The following is a 17420-nucleotide window of genomic DNA, read 5'->3' as shown; positions in this document are numbered from 1 at the left end:
TTAAAGTGCGAGTCTTGAGAAGTGAGAAAAAATAATTAAAAGCATTAAATCTTTCTCAAAACTTCAAGTTGTAGTGGAGAAACTCCAGATTATCCAATCTCTCGTACTCCAACTTGTCCCTCTTTGCAGAGTGGATGTTCTCAAAAGTAGTCCAGTAGCCCAGTTCCTTCCATACATTGTCGCATTACAAATTTCTAAGTTCATAAATGATAAAGTTCTCACAGTCAGCAATACATCATTAATGAAATGAACTTTAAAACATAACATAAGATATAAACAACATCATTCTAAAAAACATAAGATATATTCAAATTACTTGTACCCAACTTCCTTTGGTTGTGGATTACCATAGCGATGCCAAAGTGACATGAGGCTTTGAGATACTCCTCAATCTGAAAAGTGACGATATCTTATGTACTTCTTTATGTGGTATCAGCCTGTTAATGAAATTCATCAAGGCATTAGTAATCTCATAATGTCTAGAGAAGGTGAGGCTGAAAAATTAACTGCAAGAAGGGGAGTATGAAGTTGGTAATCCCATCCTCTATCTTAAATCGGTATATGCTCAAACGTCTTTCTTCAACCTTTTTCCTTCTGGCTTGGCCTTATCTATATCCTCATACATATAACCCATGGCAAGTTTGTCTTGGCGATATATCAAGCGAAGTGCTTAGAGACTCACCAATATTGAGAATTAGCCTACAACTCGACCAGGAAGCACTACCAGACAGTGTACTATGTCTACAACGCCTACTAGCAAAATACTGATAAAAAACAATCATTTGGTGTATAGCTTTTCTATGTACCATAAGACTGTATGATCAAGAAATTTGTTGCAAACCTCGTCCGAGCAAAACAACACAAATCTCTCCCTTTTGTAAACTTATTCTTCATCAAGTGCAACAACCCTCTATTGTTATAGATAAATCAAGTTATCTTCAGAGCTACTTTATCATGTTAGTAATAATTCTGTCTTTGTCAAGTTTTTTAGCTTAAGATTTATGCAATGAGCCGTATATAGGTTCTACTAGAAAGTTCTATTTTCAATCTTTGGTAATCCCATCCAAATCAGTTTGAGATTGTGCTTCGAAATAGTGTTATTCATCTCTTAGATTCAATACCTACTCACTTTTTCTTTTACAAATCAGTTTTTGGCAGACATTTCTTATTGAATTTCGATCTTTTCTTTGAAGGAAACCAGTCTTTATCAGCTTACCTATTATACTTGATTGTCTTAGTTTTTCTTTTTAAATGTAGGATGTGAAACTACCAATTACTCCAATAGCTTAAGCTGTTCGAGAAGGCGTTATTTAATCTTTTATACCTTAACACTCTCCCTCATGTATGGCCCCTCTTTTTTAGGGTTTGCCTACACGTTACACATGTGGGCCCCTTTTTTGGGTACGTCATTCCATGTGGATTTTTAATTTCGAGGAGGTTTGAACTTAGGACCTTTGGCTCTAATACCATATGAAATTACCAATTACTCCAATAGCTTAAGCTGTTGGAGAAGGAGTTATTTAATCTTTTATACCTTAACATAGGATTTGAAGGATACCATGTGTAAAGATTGCTTAAATAAATATTCTACTTTGGTAGTGATGGTGTTTTTTCTTTTTCCTCTTAAAAAGCATTACAGTTAGTTATTAGTGTGAAGTTGTTTTGGATCTCTTTGTTATTGATATTCTTCTTGACTGAGCATGACTAGTGATTTTTATGCCTTCCGAATATGTATGTTGTATTTCCTCTTTAATTTAATAACTTGTTAAGATTTTGAAATTGTCTGGGCTGTTGCTACTAGAAATTATCTCTGCAATTCGTGGGAGCTTGATATTACTGGGAGATTAAACTCTTGATTAGATATTGACAATATATTTTGGCAAAATATGGATACTTTCACAAAATTTTATGTTAGCTGCTTGTTCATATCATCTTTTGTGGTATACTGATTCTCTATTAAGAAGCCTTTGAAAACAAGGGCTTAGCTGATTATCTTGTTGAGTGATTTTTGTTCAAATACTTTTGTAGCATAACTATATTCTTGCACATGTATTTGGTTTGTAGGACAACATGCTTGAGCAGACAGGCCATTTTTTGCTGCTTGATTTACTTCTCTTGTTCATTTATTACCTGGGAGTAGAGCGGAAACATCTGAAGTAGTATGAGGGCTTTGAGAAATATTGTTTTCCTTTATCTTTGTGAGTCTTCTTTCATCCTTTTTTTGGAATTGGGAAACCTATTAGTAAAGAACCGAGCAAGTTCACAAATTCTTTGGGTTCATTGGCACAGTAAGGTTACAAGCTACCCATTGATGTGTATGACTGGATAAAAATACCGAATGAAAACAAGGAGGATGTGTGGGCACTTGTTCAGGTATTCTAAATTAACGTATATGTTTGGTTCACATCTATTATTTAAATTTTGACTATTTGATTGTATGACTTTTTATGTCTGATGTAGGCGCACTTTGACATCGATAGTAATAGTTAAACTTGCAATCCATTGAAAAGAAATGGAGGGATTGGAAAACCAAGTTGAAGAAAATCTACTTTAACAATACAAAGCAAATGTCTGATCATCAAGTCGTAGTAGACCAATGGTTGAATCTCTTTGCACATTGAAACTCTGAGTTAGGGAAGATAAAGTGTATTATGTAATCATTTTTTATTTTCACTTGCAACACATTGAAATAAGATGCATAGTAATTCACTTTGCGAATGCGTAGTGAGATCAACGAGGCTAATTGTGAGAAACAACATATTAGCCACATTGCAGGTTGAAGAGCTTCGCGAGGATTCTCTAAGAAGTGTTAACTTTGTAAATTTTTAATTTCATTTGGTGGTTACATGCTTGATAGTCACATCAAATTGAATTAAATGTTGTTTGCTTGATGATATCGATTGAAGAGGGATTGGGAGGAGATTAGCCGAGTTGACCTATTTATGATTACTCGTATGCGGAAGGATGAACAACCTGTCGATGAGGCTTTTGTATCTATGATAGTATGTTTAAGTATATAACAATTACATTTCATCAATTGTTAACATTTATTTCCAATGAGCTAGAGTTATTCATCTTTTTTTAATCTTTTTTCTTATTTCCAATGAGATTTTTGCAGGCGAAGATAGTCTTAGCTTGGAATTCATAAGGTGAGAAGCATACTTGTCTTTTTCCACAAAAACATCAAAAACTACTTTTTTGGAAGCTAAACTTTTCACTTGGTCTCTGCATCAATCCTGGGAAATCTATGATCAATAGAAAAACGGCTAAACACTCTGATTTAAGTATCTAACGCACTTTCATATGGGTACTGCAACATATCATTATGGGTACTGCAACATATCATGAATATGCTTATAAAGATCGTATATGGGTTTTAAGATTCAATAAAAAATGGAATGGGGCACAGTTCCATTAAAAGTAGGTTTATTGGAATAACATGTTCAAACCCCACGAATTGCATGGGTTCCCTCCTCTTTTCCTGTCTTCGTATTTCACTCCTTTCTCTCTTACAGATCATATTGCAAGAGTTTTTACACTCAATTCCATGATGCTAGAATCAACTGAAATTTGATGTAACTTTTAGAATGTGGTTCTCACTTTTCACATTTATGGTATCTTGTATGTTTTTGTATTAAATTTCCAAAATGGTTAGGAAATCATTACAGTTTATGATCTGACTTTACAGCTCAAATCTATCCGGTCCTTCTATGAATCTATTATCCATGTGAGTTTTTATGACTAATGATATTTATCTAAATGCAACTATGGTTATTGTTCCCTATTTTCTTTTCTATAACTGTATGGATGGTCATAATGTAATTAAGAATAGTTTCATTTTGTTTCATCTTTAGGTCAGGAGTATACTCTTGACCAATTATACTATGTAAATGCAAGTTGGGACCTCTAGTCCCCAACGTAATTCTCATAGTATAAATATATTTTGTCAAATTTCAAAAAAATAAAATAATAATAACTGTATGGATGGGTTATCCTTTACGTTATTTTTCAACAACTTATGATCAACTCAGAACTTGGACAAGTAGACTCAGTTTTCACTGACTATTTAGTATGTAGTAGAAACTCAGACTATGTTAAAAATGAATCAAGCATGATACATTTGAATTTGACTAGTATAAATCTGTTCTATGCTACTGTTTATCAAAAAGGTACCTGTTTTCAGGTGAGCCACTGGAAATGTTTGGTCTGAAATATAAAAGACTGGATTGGCCCTCCCTCCTTTATATGCCTTTCTCAGCATTAAGTCATATTGACCCAGAAGTGAACAAGGAAACTCGAACCTTCTAAATTCTTGTACTGATTCTTCATAGTTATTCTCTCTGTAGCTGTGTTGAAGTTATTCATATACCTGTTATTTACAATCTACAGACGTGTGCATCAATTTCCACTAGATGAGTTCTTATGGTTTTCTGAAATAGGGAATTTGTGGTGTGTCATATGGTACTTCTTTTTTGTTTGGTTGATAATTAAGACCCTGATTTGCTTCTTTTCTATAGCTGCTTTTCAAGTGTTTCTAATCTGTACCAAAAATTATGCAAAACAAAGCAAGGTTTAAGCTTTTATTTTACCTTGGAAATTTGTAAGTGTTGATTTTTTTATTTTTCCCTTGAAGTTATCTGGTTTTCCTCCTTGTTAGATTTACAATTCAGGATTAATTGTAAATTTGTAGACCACCTTCAACTAATCTCTTGCATACTGGTTCACCAAACCAATGCAGTTCGCCTTGTATTATGCTATAAATCATTACAAGTCCCACTACTATAAGCATCTAAAATTACAAAGGCCTGCCCATCATTGTCCAGCGTCAAACTTCTTTGAACCTTGTCAAAATTGTTAGCGCAGTTACTTTTTTCCAAAGAACTGTATAGGAATTTAGAGACATACTAGGTATCTATAAAGGAAATATGAGAATACTCCTTATGAAAGTAAAGCAAAAATTATTGTGGAGAAAGAAAGTTCCATTCTACTCCTTATTGCTGCTTAAGGTAACAATGTTGAGATCAATGTTCATATGTATATAATGACATTTCCAGGACAGGATTATTTAATTTTGGGTTTGTGCACTCTGGAAAAACAAAGCAGGGGTAAGGCCTGCTTAAATGTTTTTTTTGGGTTTATAAAAAAATTGGGTAAGACCCAATTTTGGGTTTATAAAAAATTAACTATTTTTTTTACCAAAAAAAAAAAAAAAAAACTTTTCCCGGCTGTACCGCCGCGCAAGTATTTTTTTTCTTAAATGTTTTCCACATTTAGCTAGTGTTCAAGACTGCAGACTAATAAAATAACCAGCGCTTCTTAGGGGCGGCAGTTTGGACCGCCATTCATCACTGGGAAAATATTTGCCGACGATTTTTCCACCGGGGGACTTGTGGGCACCAGTAATACACCGAGAAAAGATTGGCCGGCGATTAATCTGGCCTTTACGCTGGTTAATCTGGATTGTGCTTACTCTAGCATTTATTAGAGTTTACTCTGTTTTTTTTTTTTTTTTTTTAATGATGTTGGGATATAATATTAATAAGAAAATGGTGAACCCCGAAACCTAGATGTTGTTGCTACAAGTTGAAAGAAAGACACTGGCAAAGAAAAATGAGAAGTACACAAAAATCATAGTCCTAAAGGAGGAAGTCAAAAAAAAAAAAAAAAAAAAACAACTGTATCCTATCCAACGCTACACCGTCTCTTTCGATCTTGTTTGCCTCATTGTCTGCAGATCTTCTCGCATGATGATAAGTAATGGAAGAGCCTCCCATTTGCTCCCGAATCTCATTGATCCAATGAGCAAATCTCCAGGTGTGGGAGTAGGTCCTCCTTATCTTTAAATTCTATCATTTGCATATGTTTTGATTTGTTTCTGTGATATTATAGGATTCCGAAATTTTCAAGTGAAACCGAAACCTAAACCAAAATTTAAAACCTTACTCCTATCCAATGTAGAATGCATCGGAAGAAGATATTGCGCGAAAAAATGAGAAAAAAACCTTGTCTTCAAGTTTTGGGTAGGAATGAGGAATAAATGAGTTTTGAACGTGTGAACAAAACTTGGCTCCGCAACGTTGCGGTTGATTGAGGTTGAACCTCAACCGCAACGCTCTAAAAGCAATGGAAAATATGGGGTGTGGAAATATCAATTAAAACAACAGACCATGGAATTGATATTACTACACCCCATGCTATTAGTGCATTGCGGATGAAGTTCTCCGCAACGTTGCGGAGCTAAGTCCTGTTCCATTTGATGTGTGTTTAGCCCTCTCATTCGTTTGACAGGGTTCAAAGATCCAAATTTCTTTCAAACAACTATAAAAAGGCCACTAGAGAAGGCTAAATATGGGAAACGAAGAATCTAGAAAATAGTGTCTGAAAAAGTTGCGCAACTTTTGCATAATTCTTGTTTCTAGGAAAAAAAAATCCTCAAGTGGTTTTATTTTTTCAAACGTGTTTGTAGCTCGTGTCTAGATTTCCAAAGGCTTCTAAGTGGCTGGGTAATAGGGTTCGTTTATGCATTCATCCTATTTCCAAAAGCTCCAGACTTATGGAACGCATTAGGCAAAGCCCTTTAAATCTGTCCCATACCGGGCTGGGTCCCACCCAATCCCATACCTAGGTGGCCCCCCACTAAGGATCGTAACATTCCACCACGCTTCCGCATCCGCCGTCCTCGGCGGCAAACTCTGTGACGGCTTTCACTCTGGCCTTTTTTCCAGGTCGCCCCTTCCGTGACTCGAACACGGGACGTAGTGGCTGCTTTAATACCAAATGTTACGAACATGAATGGTTCGTAATGTGATTGATCTTCTTAGAGGGAAGATCAACCTCTTGATCCACTTCGAGGGAAGGATCAGTCCTCCTTTGTGCAGAAGACACAATTCTAAGATACTTTCTTCATTAAATTATAGAAAAACAAATGAGTATTTAAGTAAAACACTCAAGGAATAAACATAGAAAGATCTAGAAAGATCTTATGATAACAATGGAAATAACTAAATAAAGATTAATCTAATCTTGGCTAGTATCCAAATAATTCTAGTTACTTAATCCACCCTACCTGCCTAATCTACCGTACAAGCAATCCAATAAACAGATCTTCTAAGATCTTACATATCCTAAATCCAAACTAATTTATTCACTGTAGCGAGACCCATCTTGGCACGTAACAGTGATAACCCGACCCTCATATATCTTAAATCAACCCTCATATAGGGCAGTGGAGAGAGAGAGAGAGAGAGAGAGAGAGAGAGGGGGGGGGGGGGGGGGGGGGGGTCAATTTAAGATATTAGGGTGTCCATTTATCACTACCCATATCCATCCATTAATACATAAATCTCAGTCCTTGATCATCTCTAGATTTCTCACAATTTCTAATAAGGAACATAAAATCAGGACCATCCCATAAATAAATAAAACATTCAGAATCATAACAAGAACAATAATTTAGCAATAAATTCTTCCTGGGATTGTAATTGAGTCTCAATCGTCCAGAACGAGGAAAAAACCCTAAGATCAAGATTTCGTCTAACTGTTTAAAAGGAGGGAAATGTGAAAAATGTTAATCCAGCATACCTGAGACTGATAAAGAGATTTTCCAGAAACCCTCGTCTTTTTATTATTTTGGAGGGAAGAAGGTCTAGATAGTTTGGAAGGGGAATTGTGAAATGATATAGGCAGAACCTTAAATTGTTATTTACCCGGTTCTAGCTTATCTTTTCTTTTATTAAGTGGCTTGTGAAGGCTTTTTGGGAACTGTAATAACCTTTTGACATGTCTTTAAATACTAAAACACAACATAGGTTAGCACATATATCAAAACATGGTTGTGCTGATAACATTTTTCTTTTTTTATTCTTATATTTATTAGGGGATTTAGCTAGCGTCCATTGCAGAAGGCATTTCACGGATGGCCTGTTGCATGTGAGAGCAGCCACACGGCTCACTTTTCAGCAGATTTTGTCTTGATTCATGATGTGGCTGCTCTCACTTGCAACAGGCCATCCACGAAATGCCTTCTGCGATGGACACTAGCAAATCCCATTTATTAGTTTTAGTGAACATTATATTAAAATATTAGTTACTGATTTAAATTCTATCATTTTCATATGTTTCTTTAAGTTGTCCTAATTTTACAATATTTCTGAGAAATTTTTTAATCAAGCTGTTTCTATAGCGACCGAAACCGAAATTTAAAACCTTGGTTACAATATGTGAGTAGAAACCGAACCAAAATTTAAAACCTTGGTTACAAAATGTAAGTCTGTTAGAACATAATTTGTCCTATCGAATGAACGGTTCAGATTAATCAAATGTACAATGCACTACACCCATATTTAGTGTATGTCATAACCTTACAACGAGGTTGCATCCTGATGATGCTAAAATCCGCTCTACCCGATCTAGCGGTGATAGAGTCAATTTGTAAGCAACTTGTACTCACAGAAAAGATGTTAGGAGAACCATAATTACGATATCTCAATAATTAAGCTAGAAATTGGAATCACAGGGGAGTTGAGGGGAAGGAGATTAAATTTAGAAGTATTACCAACGAAGATAAATGGAGTGTTATAAATATTGAATGAAGAAAATTAATGCCTAAATCGAACGTAATTCGTTCTCTCCTTAAGACAGAATTTGCCCCTTATAAATCTGCAAAAGGTAATCAGTAAATTTGCCTCCCAAGATAATTTAGGCCAAAAAATTAATCTGTTTCAGTTACCAAATTGCAGTTTTCTAATTGAAGCAAAACTACAGAAGTAATAGAGAAGAGAGAACGAATCTGAAGAAGTGCTTTGAATTGAATCCTAGCTCACATATTTATAACCAACCAATAGTCACTTTCTATAGACATGTCTTTTCTAAACATCATCAATGAATAGACATGTCTATTGTCTTTTAATTCGAATAAATGCATCTTTACAGAACAGATGTGTCTGTTCACTTTCTACAGACATGTCTTTTCCAAAAGATCATCAATGAATAGACATGTCTTTTAGAATCAATGCATTATTTTAGAACAGATGTGTCTGTTCATTTGAATAGATGCACCATTTCATAACAGATGTGCCTGTTTATTCGAATAGATGCACCATTTCAGAACAAATGTGATTGTTGGTATAAAATCATGACTATTCACCAAAGATTGCAATGCTTGGGTATAGAATCATGACTGTTCACTAAAGATTACAACTTTTTAGAAATATTGCTTTATGGACTTTGAAAAATCCTAACAAGGAGAAGGATTGTGACTGAACTTGGTTGTTACCAAGCTGCCTACGTACCCCTTCTTTAAGAATCAAGTCTAATGTAGTTCTATGATGAAGGTGAGGGTCCCTTTTTATAGAGAATAGAGTCCACAATAGTTAGAATCTTACTGTTTTTAGGAGTCTTTCCTAATTAGTTGACTTCCCGAGAGATTAGATTATATCTATTTTCAATAGATATCCTATTTCCCTTAACGAGCAAGTTACTTTCTAATAATCCTTCCATAGATAGCGAGTTACAGCCTTAGTGCACGTTGCCTCTATGAGAGGCGGTTTCCCAATTTTACCCCCAACACATGTCGTTTATCGACAGCTAGTGCCGATTTTACCCCCAACACATCCTATCCATCAATACTTGGACAGGGTGCAAACTCATTGTAATACAGTGTAACTACCTTACTATGGAATAATAGTCTCATCTTTGATTGATCCTAACCGTCTACTTGGTAAGCTAGGCTTTTGATCTCGTATGCACAAAAAATAAGACAAATAATCCAATCCTAATGCCCAATATTATGTTAATTCTTGTTGCTAAATATAGACAGTACAAGACTCATAAGATTAAAGTTGTCGCATGCGTGAAGAAGACACGTGGTGAAGCTCGAATCACGCATGAAAGAAAGGAAAGGAAGGAGATATGTGTATTCTCCATTTCTCCTCCCACGACGTGCCCATCATTTCTACACTGCAGGCCAACTCACTCCCTTTGCCGACCAACATTAAAAAGCAGAAGAAGAAGGAGAAGAAGAAGAATAGATAGATTATTAGCTGAAACCCTCTTGTTTGCCAACTCACACCCCTCGTGCTCTTACAGCTCATGGTTTTTCATTTTTCACCCCCTTTTTATTTCTGTCGGTCAAACTCCACACAATCCAACGACAAGATAGACCGAAACCTCCTCCTCTCTTTCCCTTCCTCATGCGACACAGTTGGCCACGTTATACCCACGCAAAGCGACGGTAAAAAACGGATCCGATTCCCACATGCCCCACGATTCTCACTCCCTTTGTTTTTCTGCTTTCTTGTTTCTTTTCATTCAAAAACAGATTCAGTAGAGAAACTTGTTCAGATTGGACGGTTAGGATCATCCTATTGAGATGATTTTAGAGGCATCGCCTATTTATGTTGGGGCCCAACAGATGAATGGTTTCGATCATCAGATAATATGGGCCCACCATATTTTAGAAAAAAACTTGTACTTGATGTATAAAATAAATAACTAGGAGTGCAACTTGGGTCGGCCTAGGATGGATTCAACCTGATTTTGGCATGGGTTTGGTTGGCATTTCTTAGGTTGGGTTCAGGTAGAGGCCATGGGCAACTTGACCCGAACCCTACCGTCCTCATAATCTAGACGTCCATCATTAGGTCCTGCTGTCGTGAGCTATAATTCAAAAACAACAAAGATTGGATGATTACGACAATCTGATCATTTACGATTGTGCTACAGATCAAACGGCTAAGAATTTCATATCGATGGGCTTTCGAGCTATGATCTTTTCATAGTGGGGTCGGCAAGATGAATGGCCCTACATCTGTTGAAAGTGGGATGAGGAATGCTAGTGCCACTCTCCTTTTCTTGGTTGTGGCCCACCGTACATGTGGCACGTGGATTGGATAATCAATGCCATTGACTTCCTTAATAAACAATCCCAACCATTCAATAGGATTCACATCTAAGTGTGGGACCAGTCTCGTGTGCACATTATTGTGCTGGCCCACGCCCGTCACACCAGTCCCCTACATGCCGTATGCATGGGAGTTATATATATTCGCCTCTTTTTCTCTCTGGACCACCCCATTAGGGTAATACTCATTAAACGCAGGGGCGATGGCACTTGAAAGGGAAGGGGGACAATTGCCCGCCTTAATTTATGCAACTCCGTTCTAGGCTGCACGTTCAGTACGAAGAATCCGTTTCTATAATTCGGTACGGTGGTTTGTTTGTCGCTTTGAGTGGTGAGTTATTTAAATTATTATAAAGAAATCATAAAATATTTATAAAAAAGACAACAGAAAAAACAGCTTAAAACTAAGAAATATTTAGGTTTTATTTGAGGCCACCTTGTCCGCGTTTTAAAAGAAAATTAATAATAATTAGTTAACAGGTAAATTTCATAAATTTACATAATCATGTGCATTGCATGTGCTTCGTAATAAGCACAAGCGGATGATATCATGAAAAAATTTCCAACCGTTTGAGAACAAATACAACCTTGGTCCCACCCTCATCGGATTACGGGTTCAACTAGATCACCTCAATGAAAACAATTGTCTCAATATATTGGAAAATAATTTAAGAAAGTCACAGTACACCCATATAAGTCGGATCGGGTTTCGGGTTAATTTTTTCGTTAAACCCTGTCCTACCCAAGATTCAGTCCGATTTTCCTATTTAAAACCCGACCCTACAAGCTACAAAAGACCCATGATTTCTAAACCCGACCCATGTTATTTTTGGTTTGGGTCGATGCGGGTCGGGTTACCCGACCCAAGTTGCACCCCTACATCGGATGATATAGACTATTGATCAAGCTTGATTAGGAAAGTATCCTTTAACTAGTTGTTTGTTTTTACACCTCAAATCTTGCAAATGGGTCTCATCATCCGTTGGTTCAGGACCCACTAGGCCCTACCATTAGATCCATGGTCCTGATCAGTCATGGCCGTGTTCGTTCATCAACGATCAAATCGTCTTCCTACTTGATCTCTTCAAAAAAATCCAATTAATTCTCTCAATGGTGTGATTATGTTACAAAAAATACACAAAAAACGAGCGGTTAGATTGCTCATTTACATGGTGCCCCACAAGATCAACGATCTATGATAACAGATGTACCTCGGGGCCCACGAGCTCTGCATATATGTACATAGAATATAGCTAGTTAGTGGCAAGAATTTTTCCAAAAAGGCAGAGAGACAGAGCCAATGAAGAGAGTTAAAAAGGGCAAAAGCACGTAGATGGCAAAGGCCAACCCTATATGCCTCTCTGTCTTTCACTGTCTTTTTCTTCTATTTTATTTCCCTCCTAAGCTGTAAACACCTCTAACCCTTAACTCTTTCTTATATAGCATTGCCCTCCACTACAAACACAGATCCCCCTTTCTTATATAGCATTGCCCTCCACTACAAACACAGATCCTCTATTCTCTTATTTTCCGACTCTGACCGGAAAAATGACGATGGGTAACGGAGGGCAGTTCGGAGACACCACATTAACCAAAGTCTTTGTTGGTGGATTAGCATGGGAGACTCAGAAAGAGACTATGAAAGAGCATTTTGATAAGTATGGAGATATCTTGGAAGCTGTTATTATCGCTGATAAGATCACTGGCAGATCCAAGGGCTATGGATTTGTAAGATCATGCAAATCTTGTTTGATTCTTAGTACATTGTTCTAGTTTTTCAAACTGACCGTTCGATCAAGATCGGACGGTTAGGAAATCCAGTAATGCGCGTTATAGATCTGAATGATCTACTATCTTACGCCGGGGTGTGAGTTTTGTAGGTGACTTTTAAGGATCCAGAAGCGGCGAAGAAGGCGTGTGAGGATTCGACGCCGATGATCAACGGGCGCCGAGCCAACTGCAATCTGGCTTCTCTCGGAGCGCGGCGACCCAGATCCTCATCGGTGGCCCCACAACAAGGTAGTGTGTTTTGTTTTGAGTTTCACACTTTTGGGCTTCGTTTTCACATTTTAATTTCGGATTTCGCCAAATTTCGGTTTCGGTCTCAGCCGAAATGGACCTAAATTTGGGATTTGGGCCGAAATTTAATTGGATGTTTGGAGTGCATTATTAGCTTGATTTTTAGTCTGAATGATATCCATAGTGACGCTGATTAAATGGACGGTTCAGATCATTCAAAGGTTAGACCTACTATGTCATAGTGTGTACACATGGGGCTAGTAAAGCATTACCCCGGCCCACATTTTTTCATGCAATAGTCTTCCGATTGGACGGTTACGATCACCTGATCTTGTATCACATGTGCGACGAGCCCGATCCGATTTGATTTCTTTGTAGTCGCCTACAATGCGGAGCAAAGACCGAAATGAGACAGTGTTTGGATCTGGGGGAAAATTTTATTTGAAAAAAAATAATTCTAGGGCCTTGTAGGTTTCCATTTTTCCGTTAATACCCAAACCAATTCAATTTCTGAAAAAAAAAAAAAAAATGGAAAATGAGTTTTTAACCAATTCTGGGAATTTCATTTTCCATGGAAAAAATTTATTAGCAAACCCCATTTAATATATATTTACAATATTTTGGAAATAATCATCTTTAACTTCACAACCATTTTCATAAAAGATTATATGCAAAAAGAATTTATAGTATTCTTTTCAAATGAGCCACTAATGCCAGGCTTTTGATCATGAAGGATCAGCCGTCGGATCGAGGACCGTGTCATCTGCACCGCCAAATCCAGTACAATGGTACTACCCTGCAGGGCCCACACCTTCTCCTTACCACCAACATCATCAGCATAGCATCCCCCTCCATGCCTATGGGTAGGATTATGAGTTCAAAATCTATTTAGATGTTAAACAAAATCCTAAACACTAGTCTTTGGTATATCTAATTATATTTTTCTTTGCCACCATGTCTTTTTCTTCAGGTATTCTCCCACCTACATTGCAGATATTAGTTACAACCCGGTAATTTGATCATTCCTTTATCCACATTTTCTCTAGTTCTAGATTTCTTAGTTCACATAAGCCTATGATATCCTCATCCCCCTTGTTATAATAATGACTCTCTTTGTTTTTCTGAACAATTTTCTTACTGGCTATTGGATTGTAAGTTTGTAACAGCTTTGAGGAATGATAGATGCAAGGGCGCCCTTGCATATAGAGCCCGAAAAGGGCCCTTGATTGGGTCGACCAATTTTAAAAGGTCAGCAAAAATGACGTGGATCCAATCAAGAGCCCTTTTCCGGCTCTTTACGCTAGGGCGCCCTTGCCTCTATCATTCCTCCGGCTTTTAATTCCTTACTAGAAAGTGTAAACAGAATGAGAAATGTCATTATTAAAATAAGGGCATAATTGTGAACAAATTTTGAATACTTGGGCTGACCTAATGGTTTTGGTGAGTTGACTCCGCCATTGACTCGGCCGAGTCGAATGGGTTTGCCCATAGACCGGGCCGAGTTGAGGGAGTTCTCGATCGACTAGGTCAGGCCAAAATTGATGGATATGATGCATTGTTATTCTTATTTGGTGAATGTGATGAGATGTAGAAGCTAAGCTACTCTGGATCATACGGCCAATTTTCGCCGATTTATCCGAGCCAAGGGATGGTGACACAAAACGCTGTGATGCCCGTGTATCCATTTTACCATTTCCATCAATCTCAGACCATGGGTGTTCCGGCCCACGTCCATAATCCGACCACTGCAGGCCCCATAACTAGCATACCCACCTTCATCTCTAAGCCTACTGCAGTGGCTCCTAATCCAGGTACACATTCTCAGTTAATTTCATTACAGAACACACATGAACCATTGATCGTAAATAGACAATATTTGGGTCCGCCATTTGCGGGCTCCATTGGCGGAAAATTGCACCAATCCAGCGATCCTGATCGTCCGCTGTCCATGAATCGGACAATTGTAATAAAAATGGTCAATGGTTCAATTTCAATAGGCAAATTCTATCTCTGATCAAATTAAATGTCACTGATGGAGATTGGGGTGGGTCCCACATTCACTTAAACTGATGTGCAGACAGTTTGTTTGGCTGTGGAACAGGTCACAGGGTGCAGGTGAAAGTCTTGGAGAGTGAAGGTTAAAATGATGTGGAAAGAAACACAAACATGATGGGGATTTTTCTTTTTTTTTCTCTCTCTTTTTAGACCGATTAGATTCATTCGTTCTCTCTAACATGCATCTGAGTGATGCAAATCGGTAACCAAAAGAGCCAAGTCTGTTTTGCCTATGTATTTTATGGTATGACACTTTATGGCTTCATTAAAAACTGGTGCTTAGAGCTTGTGTTTGAAATAAAATTCTTAAAATTCTCTCTCTCAATCCTAAGGTTTGTTTGGTTCACAATTTATGGTGTTTACTGGATGTTTCGGATGGTTTTGGGGTACCACGTCATCCACTGTGGTGTTAGGTTGCATGTTTTGATTCAAACTACCTTGAAACTGCCAGGCCTTGTCACTCAGCTCGCTTGTTTGCCCATCTTGTATGACTTCTGTCCTGCACTAAGCTACGTGAAAAATGAGATTTGGAACTCCTCTCTCTATATTGGTAATGACATTCTCCACCAGAAAACTACTTCAGTTGACCGCCAAACATTATTTTCACTATTCTAAGAGGAGACTAATCCATTGCATTTACGCTTGTCGACTACTTTAGTTTGGAGAGAGCATTGAAATCCGGGAAAAGAACACCGTAATTCAAATTGGGCATTTTTTTATTTGTTAATTTTTGGGGGCATTTCACGCTCCTCTCATTGGCACTCTCTCGAAGTCTCCCCCTATTTGTCCATCACTCACAACTGGCCAAAGTAATATTTCAGGGAATATATACATTTTTTCATGGTCACCAAATGAACCCTTAGAAGACGCCATACACGCGCAAATTTTGGGGAAAGGAGGGAGAGTTTCAGCTTGTGGTTAGAGAGATGTTAGAGAAAAACATGTGCTTTATGTGATTTCAGATTATGCTAATAAAAGAAAACATAGAAATTGCAAGTAATCAGATCATACTACCTGAATTGCCTCAAGTAAATAGGAAATCTAATATATATAGAGAATCAACATGTAAAAAGAAAAGAGGGAGAAACTTATCTGTTGAGTTGAGACACGGATCTAAATCCGCACAAGTATTGCGCCCACATATGATGAATCGTGGTGCAAGATGGGAACTCCGGAGTTTGTCTCCAAAATACAACAACTCCGCTCCAGGGGTTCTGCACTCACACGCTACCCGGATGCCTAGCAAACACGCTTTTATGTTGCCCTGATGAACGATAAAAAATGACAAAAAATCTTTGAAAAGCAAGAAGATATAGAAAATAATGGAGAAAAACTTGGTATCCGTCGGAATACAAAAACCCACTGTTTCGTATTCGTTACCGAATATTTATTAAAAATGAAGAGACGCATCTCCCTTCAAAAATGTAGTCAGAAGCGCATCCTTCGCCTATCTCCACTCCCTTGACTGTTTCTTGGGCTAGAATCATCCTTTGCTTCAAATTGCACTTGCCATCAGATATTAGGAAATGTTGGAGGGAGATTTGTATGAGTTCTGATCGTGGAGTGGAGATAGTCCCTAGAAGGAGCCCTCCTGAGCCCGAGTGGGTGAAGCTCAACATCGACGGTCTAGCATTGGCAACCCGGATCCAGCCAGCATTGGAGGGCTTATCAGAGATGAGTCTGGTGCCACAAAGTGGGCTTTTTTTTGGACCTATTGGAATCAAGGACTCCAATGAAGCGGACGTGAGGGCTACGCTTCAAGGTATCATATTGTTGGCAAGAGGAGGTCTAGGTAATGCCATTGTGGAAGGAGACTCACTAAATATAATCAGGTGACTAAAATGGGAGGCGCTCACCACCTGGAGGTTCACTGAGTTGGTAGATAAGATTTTGGATACTGTGGAGGGTCACTTGGTCCGGTTTCAACATATTCGGAGGTCGGCAAATGGGGAGGTTGATAGACTGGCTCGTGCAGGAGTTGAACACCTGTCATTGGAGATATTCGATTTCCTTCCCCTTTGACATTGTTGGTTTCACTTTCGTACATCACTATGTTCTTTTTTTCCCCATTGTATTATCAACCCTCTCGGTTGTGAGCCCAATTTCGCTATGTTCTTTTTTCCCCTGTTGTGTTATCAACCCTCTCGGTTGTGAGCCCAATTTTTAATTAATAAATCATTTCAGAAAAAAAATGAGAGACACTTCTCTTCCCTTTTAAAACATATATGAAGAGACAATTAAAGAGACTTCTCTTCCCATTTAATCATATACGTGATTTTTTTATTATAAACTAGAAACAAATTTTGAAGTTCTAAATGACTTTTATTCTTAACTTAGAGAGAGGGAGACCTTACCGGTTATGGAAGTTAGATTACCAATTAAGAAACACTACCAGTAAGAGGCCTACTTGGGTCGGGCTCAACGCAAACCCGGCTGGTTCAACTTG

At 37.8% G+C, this 17420-nt stretch overlaps 1 protein-coding gene and 1 long non-coding RNA gene across 4 annotated transcripts; both read left to right on the top strand.

Moving 5' to 3' along the window:
* Positions 1–246: 246 nt before the first annotated feature.
* On the top strand, positions 247–4586 carry LOC143880442 (uncharacterized). The gene is made up of 2 exons (XR_013251700.1): positions 247–2373; positions 2461–4586. It is a non-coding gene; the product is annotated as an uncharacterized LOC143880442 (long non-coding RNA).
* Positions 4587–12220: 7634 nt separating this feature from the next.
* ARP1 (RNA-binding (RRM/RBD/RNP motifs) family protein) lies at positions 12221–15299 on the top strand. Of its 3 annotated transcripts, none has more exons than XM_077380928.1 (6): positions 12221–12628; positions 12781–12919; positions 13659–13782; positions 13890–13929; positions 14511–14730; positions 15021–15299. In XM_077380928.1, exons 1-6 carry the CDS (start codon positions 12449–12451, stop codon positions 15059–15061), a joined length of 744 nt encoding a protein of 247 aa, XP_077237043.1. In that variant the 5' UTR covers positions 12221–12448; the 3' UTR covers positions 15062–15299. The 3 variants fall into 3 exon arrangements, with proteins under 3 accessions (XP_077237043.1, XP_077237042.1, XP_077237041.1); XM_077380927.1 differs by having other exon boundaries at positions 12230–12628; positions 13653–13782; positions 15001–15299; XM_077380926.1 differs by having other exon boundaries at positions 12231–12628; positions 13653–13782.
* Positions 15300–17420: the final 2121 nt, after the last annotated feature.

Source organism: Tasmannia lanceolata, unplaced genomic scaffold (assembly GCF_043159265.1).
Source record: "Tasmannia lanceolata isolate RefF3 unplaced genomic scaffold, GAP_Taslan_0.1 ptg000006l, whole genome shotgun sequence".
In the NCBI taxonomy this organism is placed as follows: domain Eukaryota; kingdom Viridiplantae; phylum Streptophyta; class Magnoliopsida; order Canellales; family Winteraceae; genus Tasmannia; species Tasmannia lanceolata.
The sequence above is the reverse complement of the archived record's forward strand: the minus strand, read 5'-3'. Positions and strand labels throughout refer to the sequence as shown.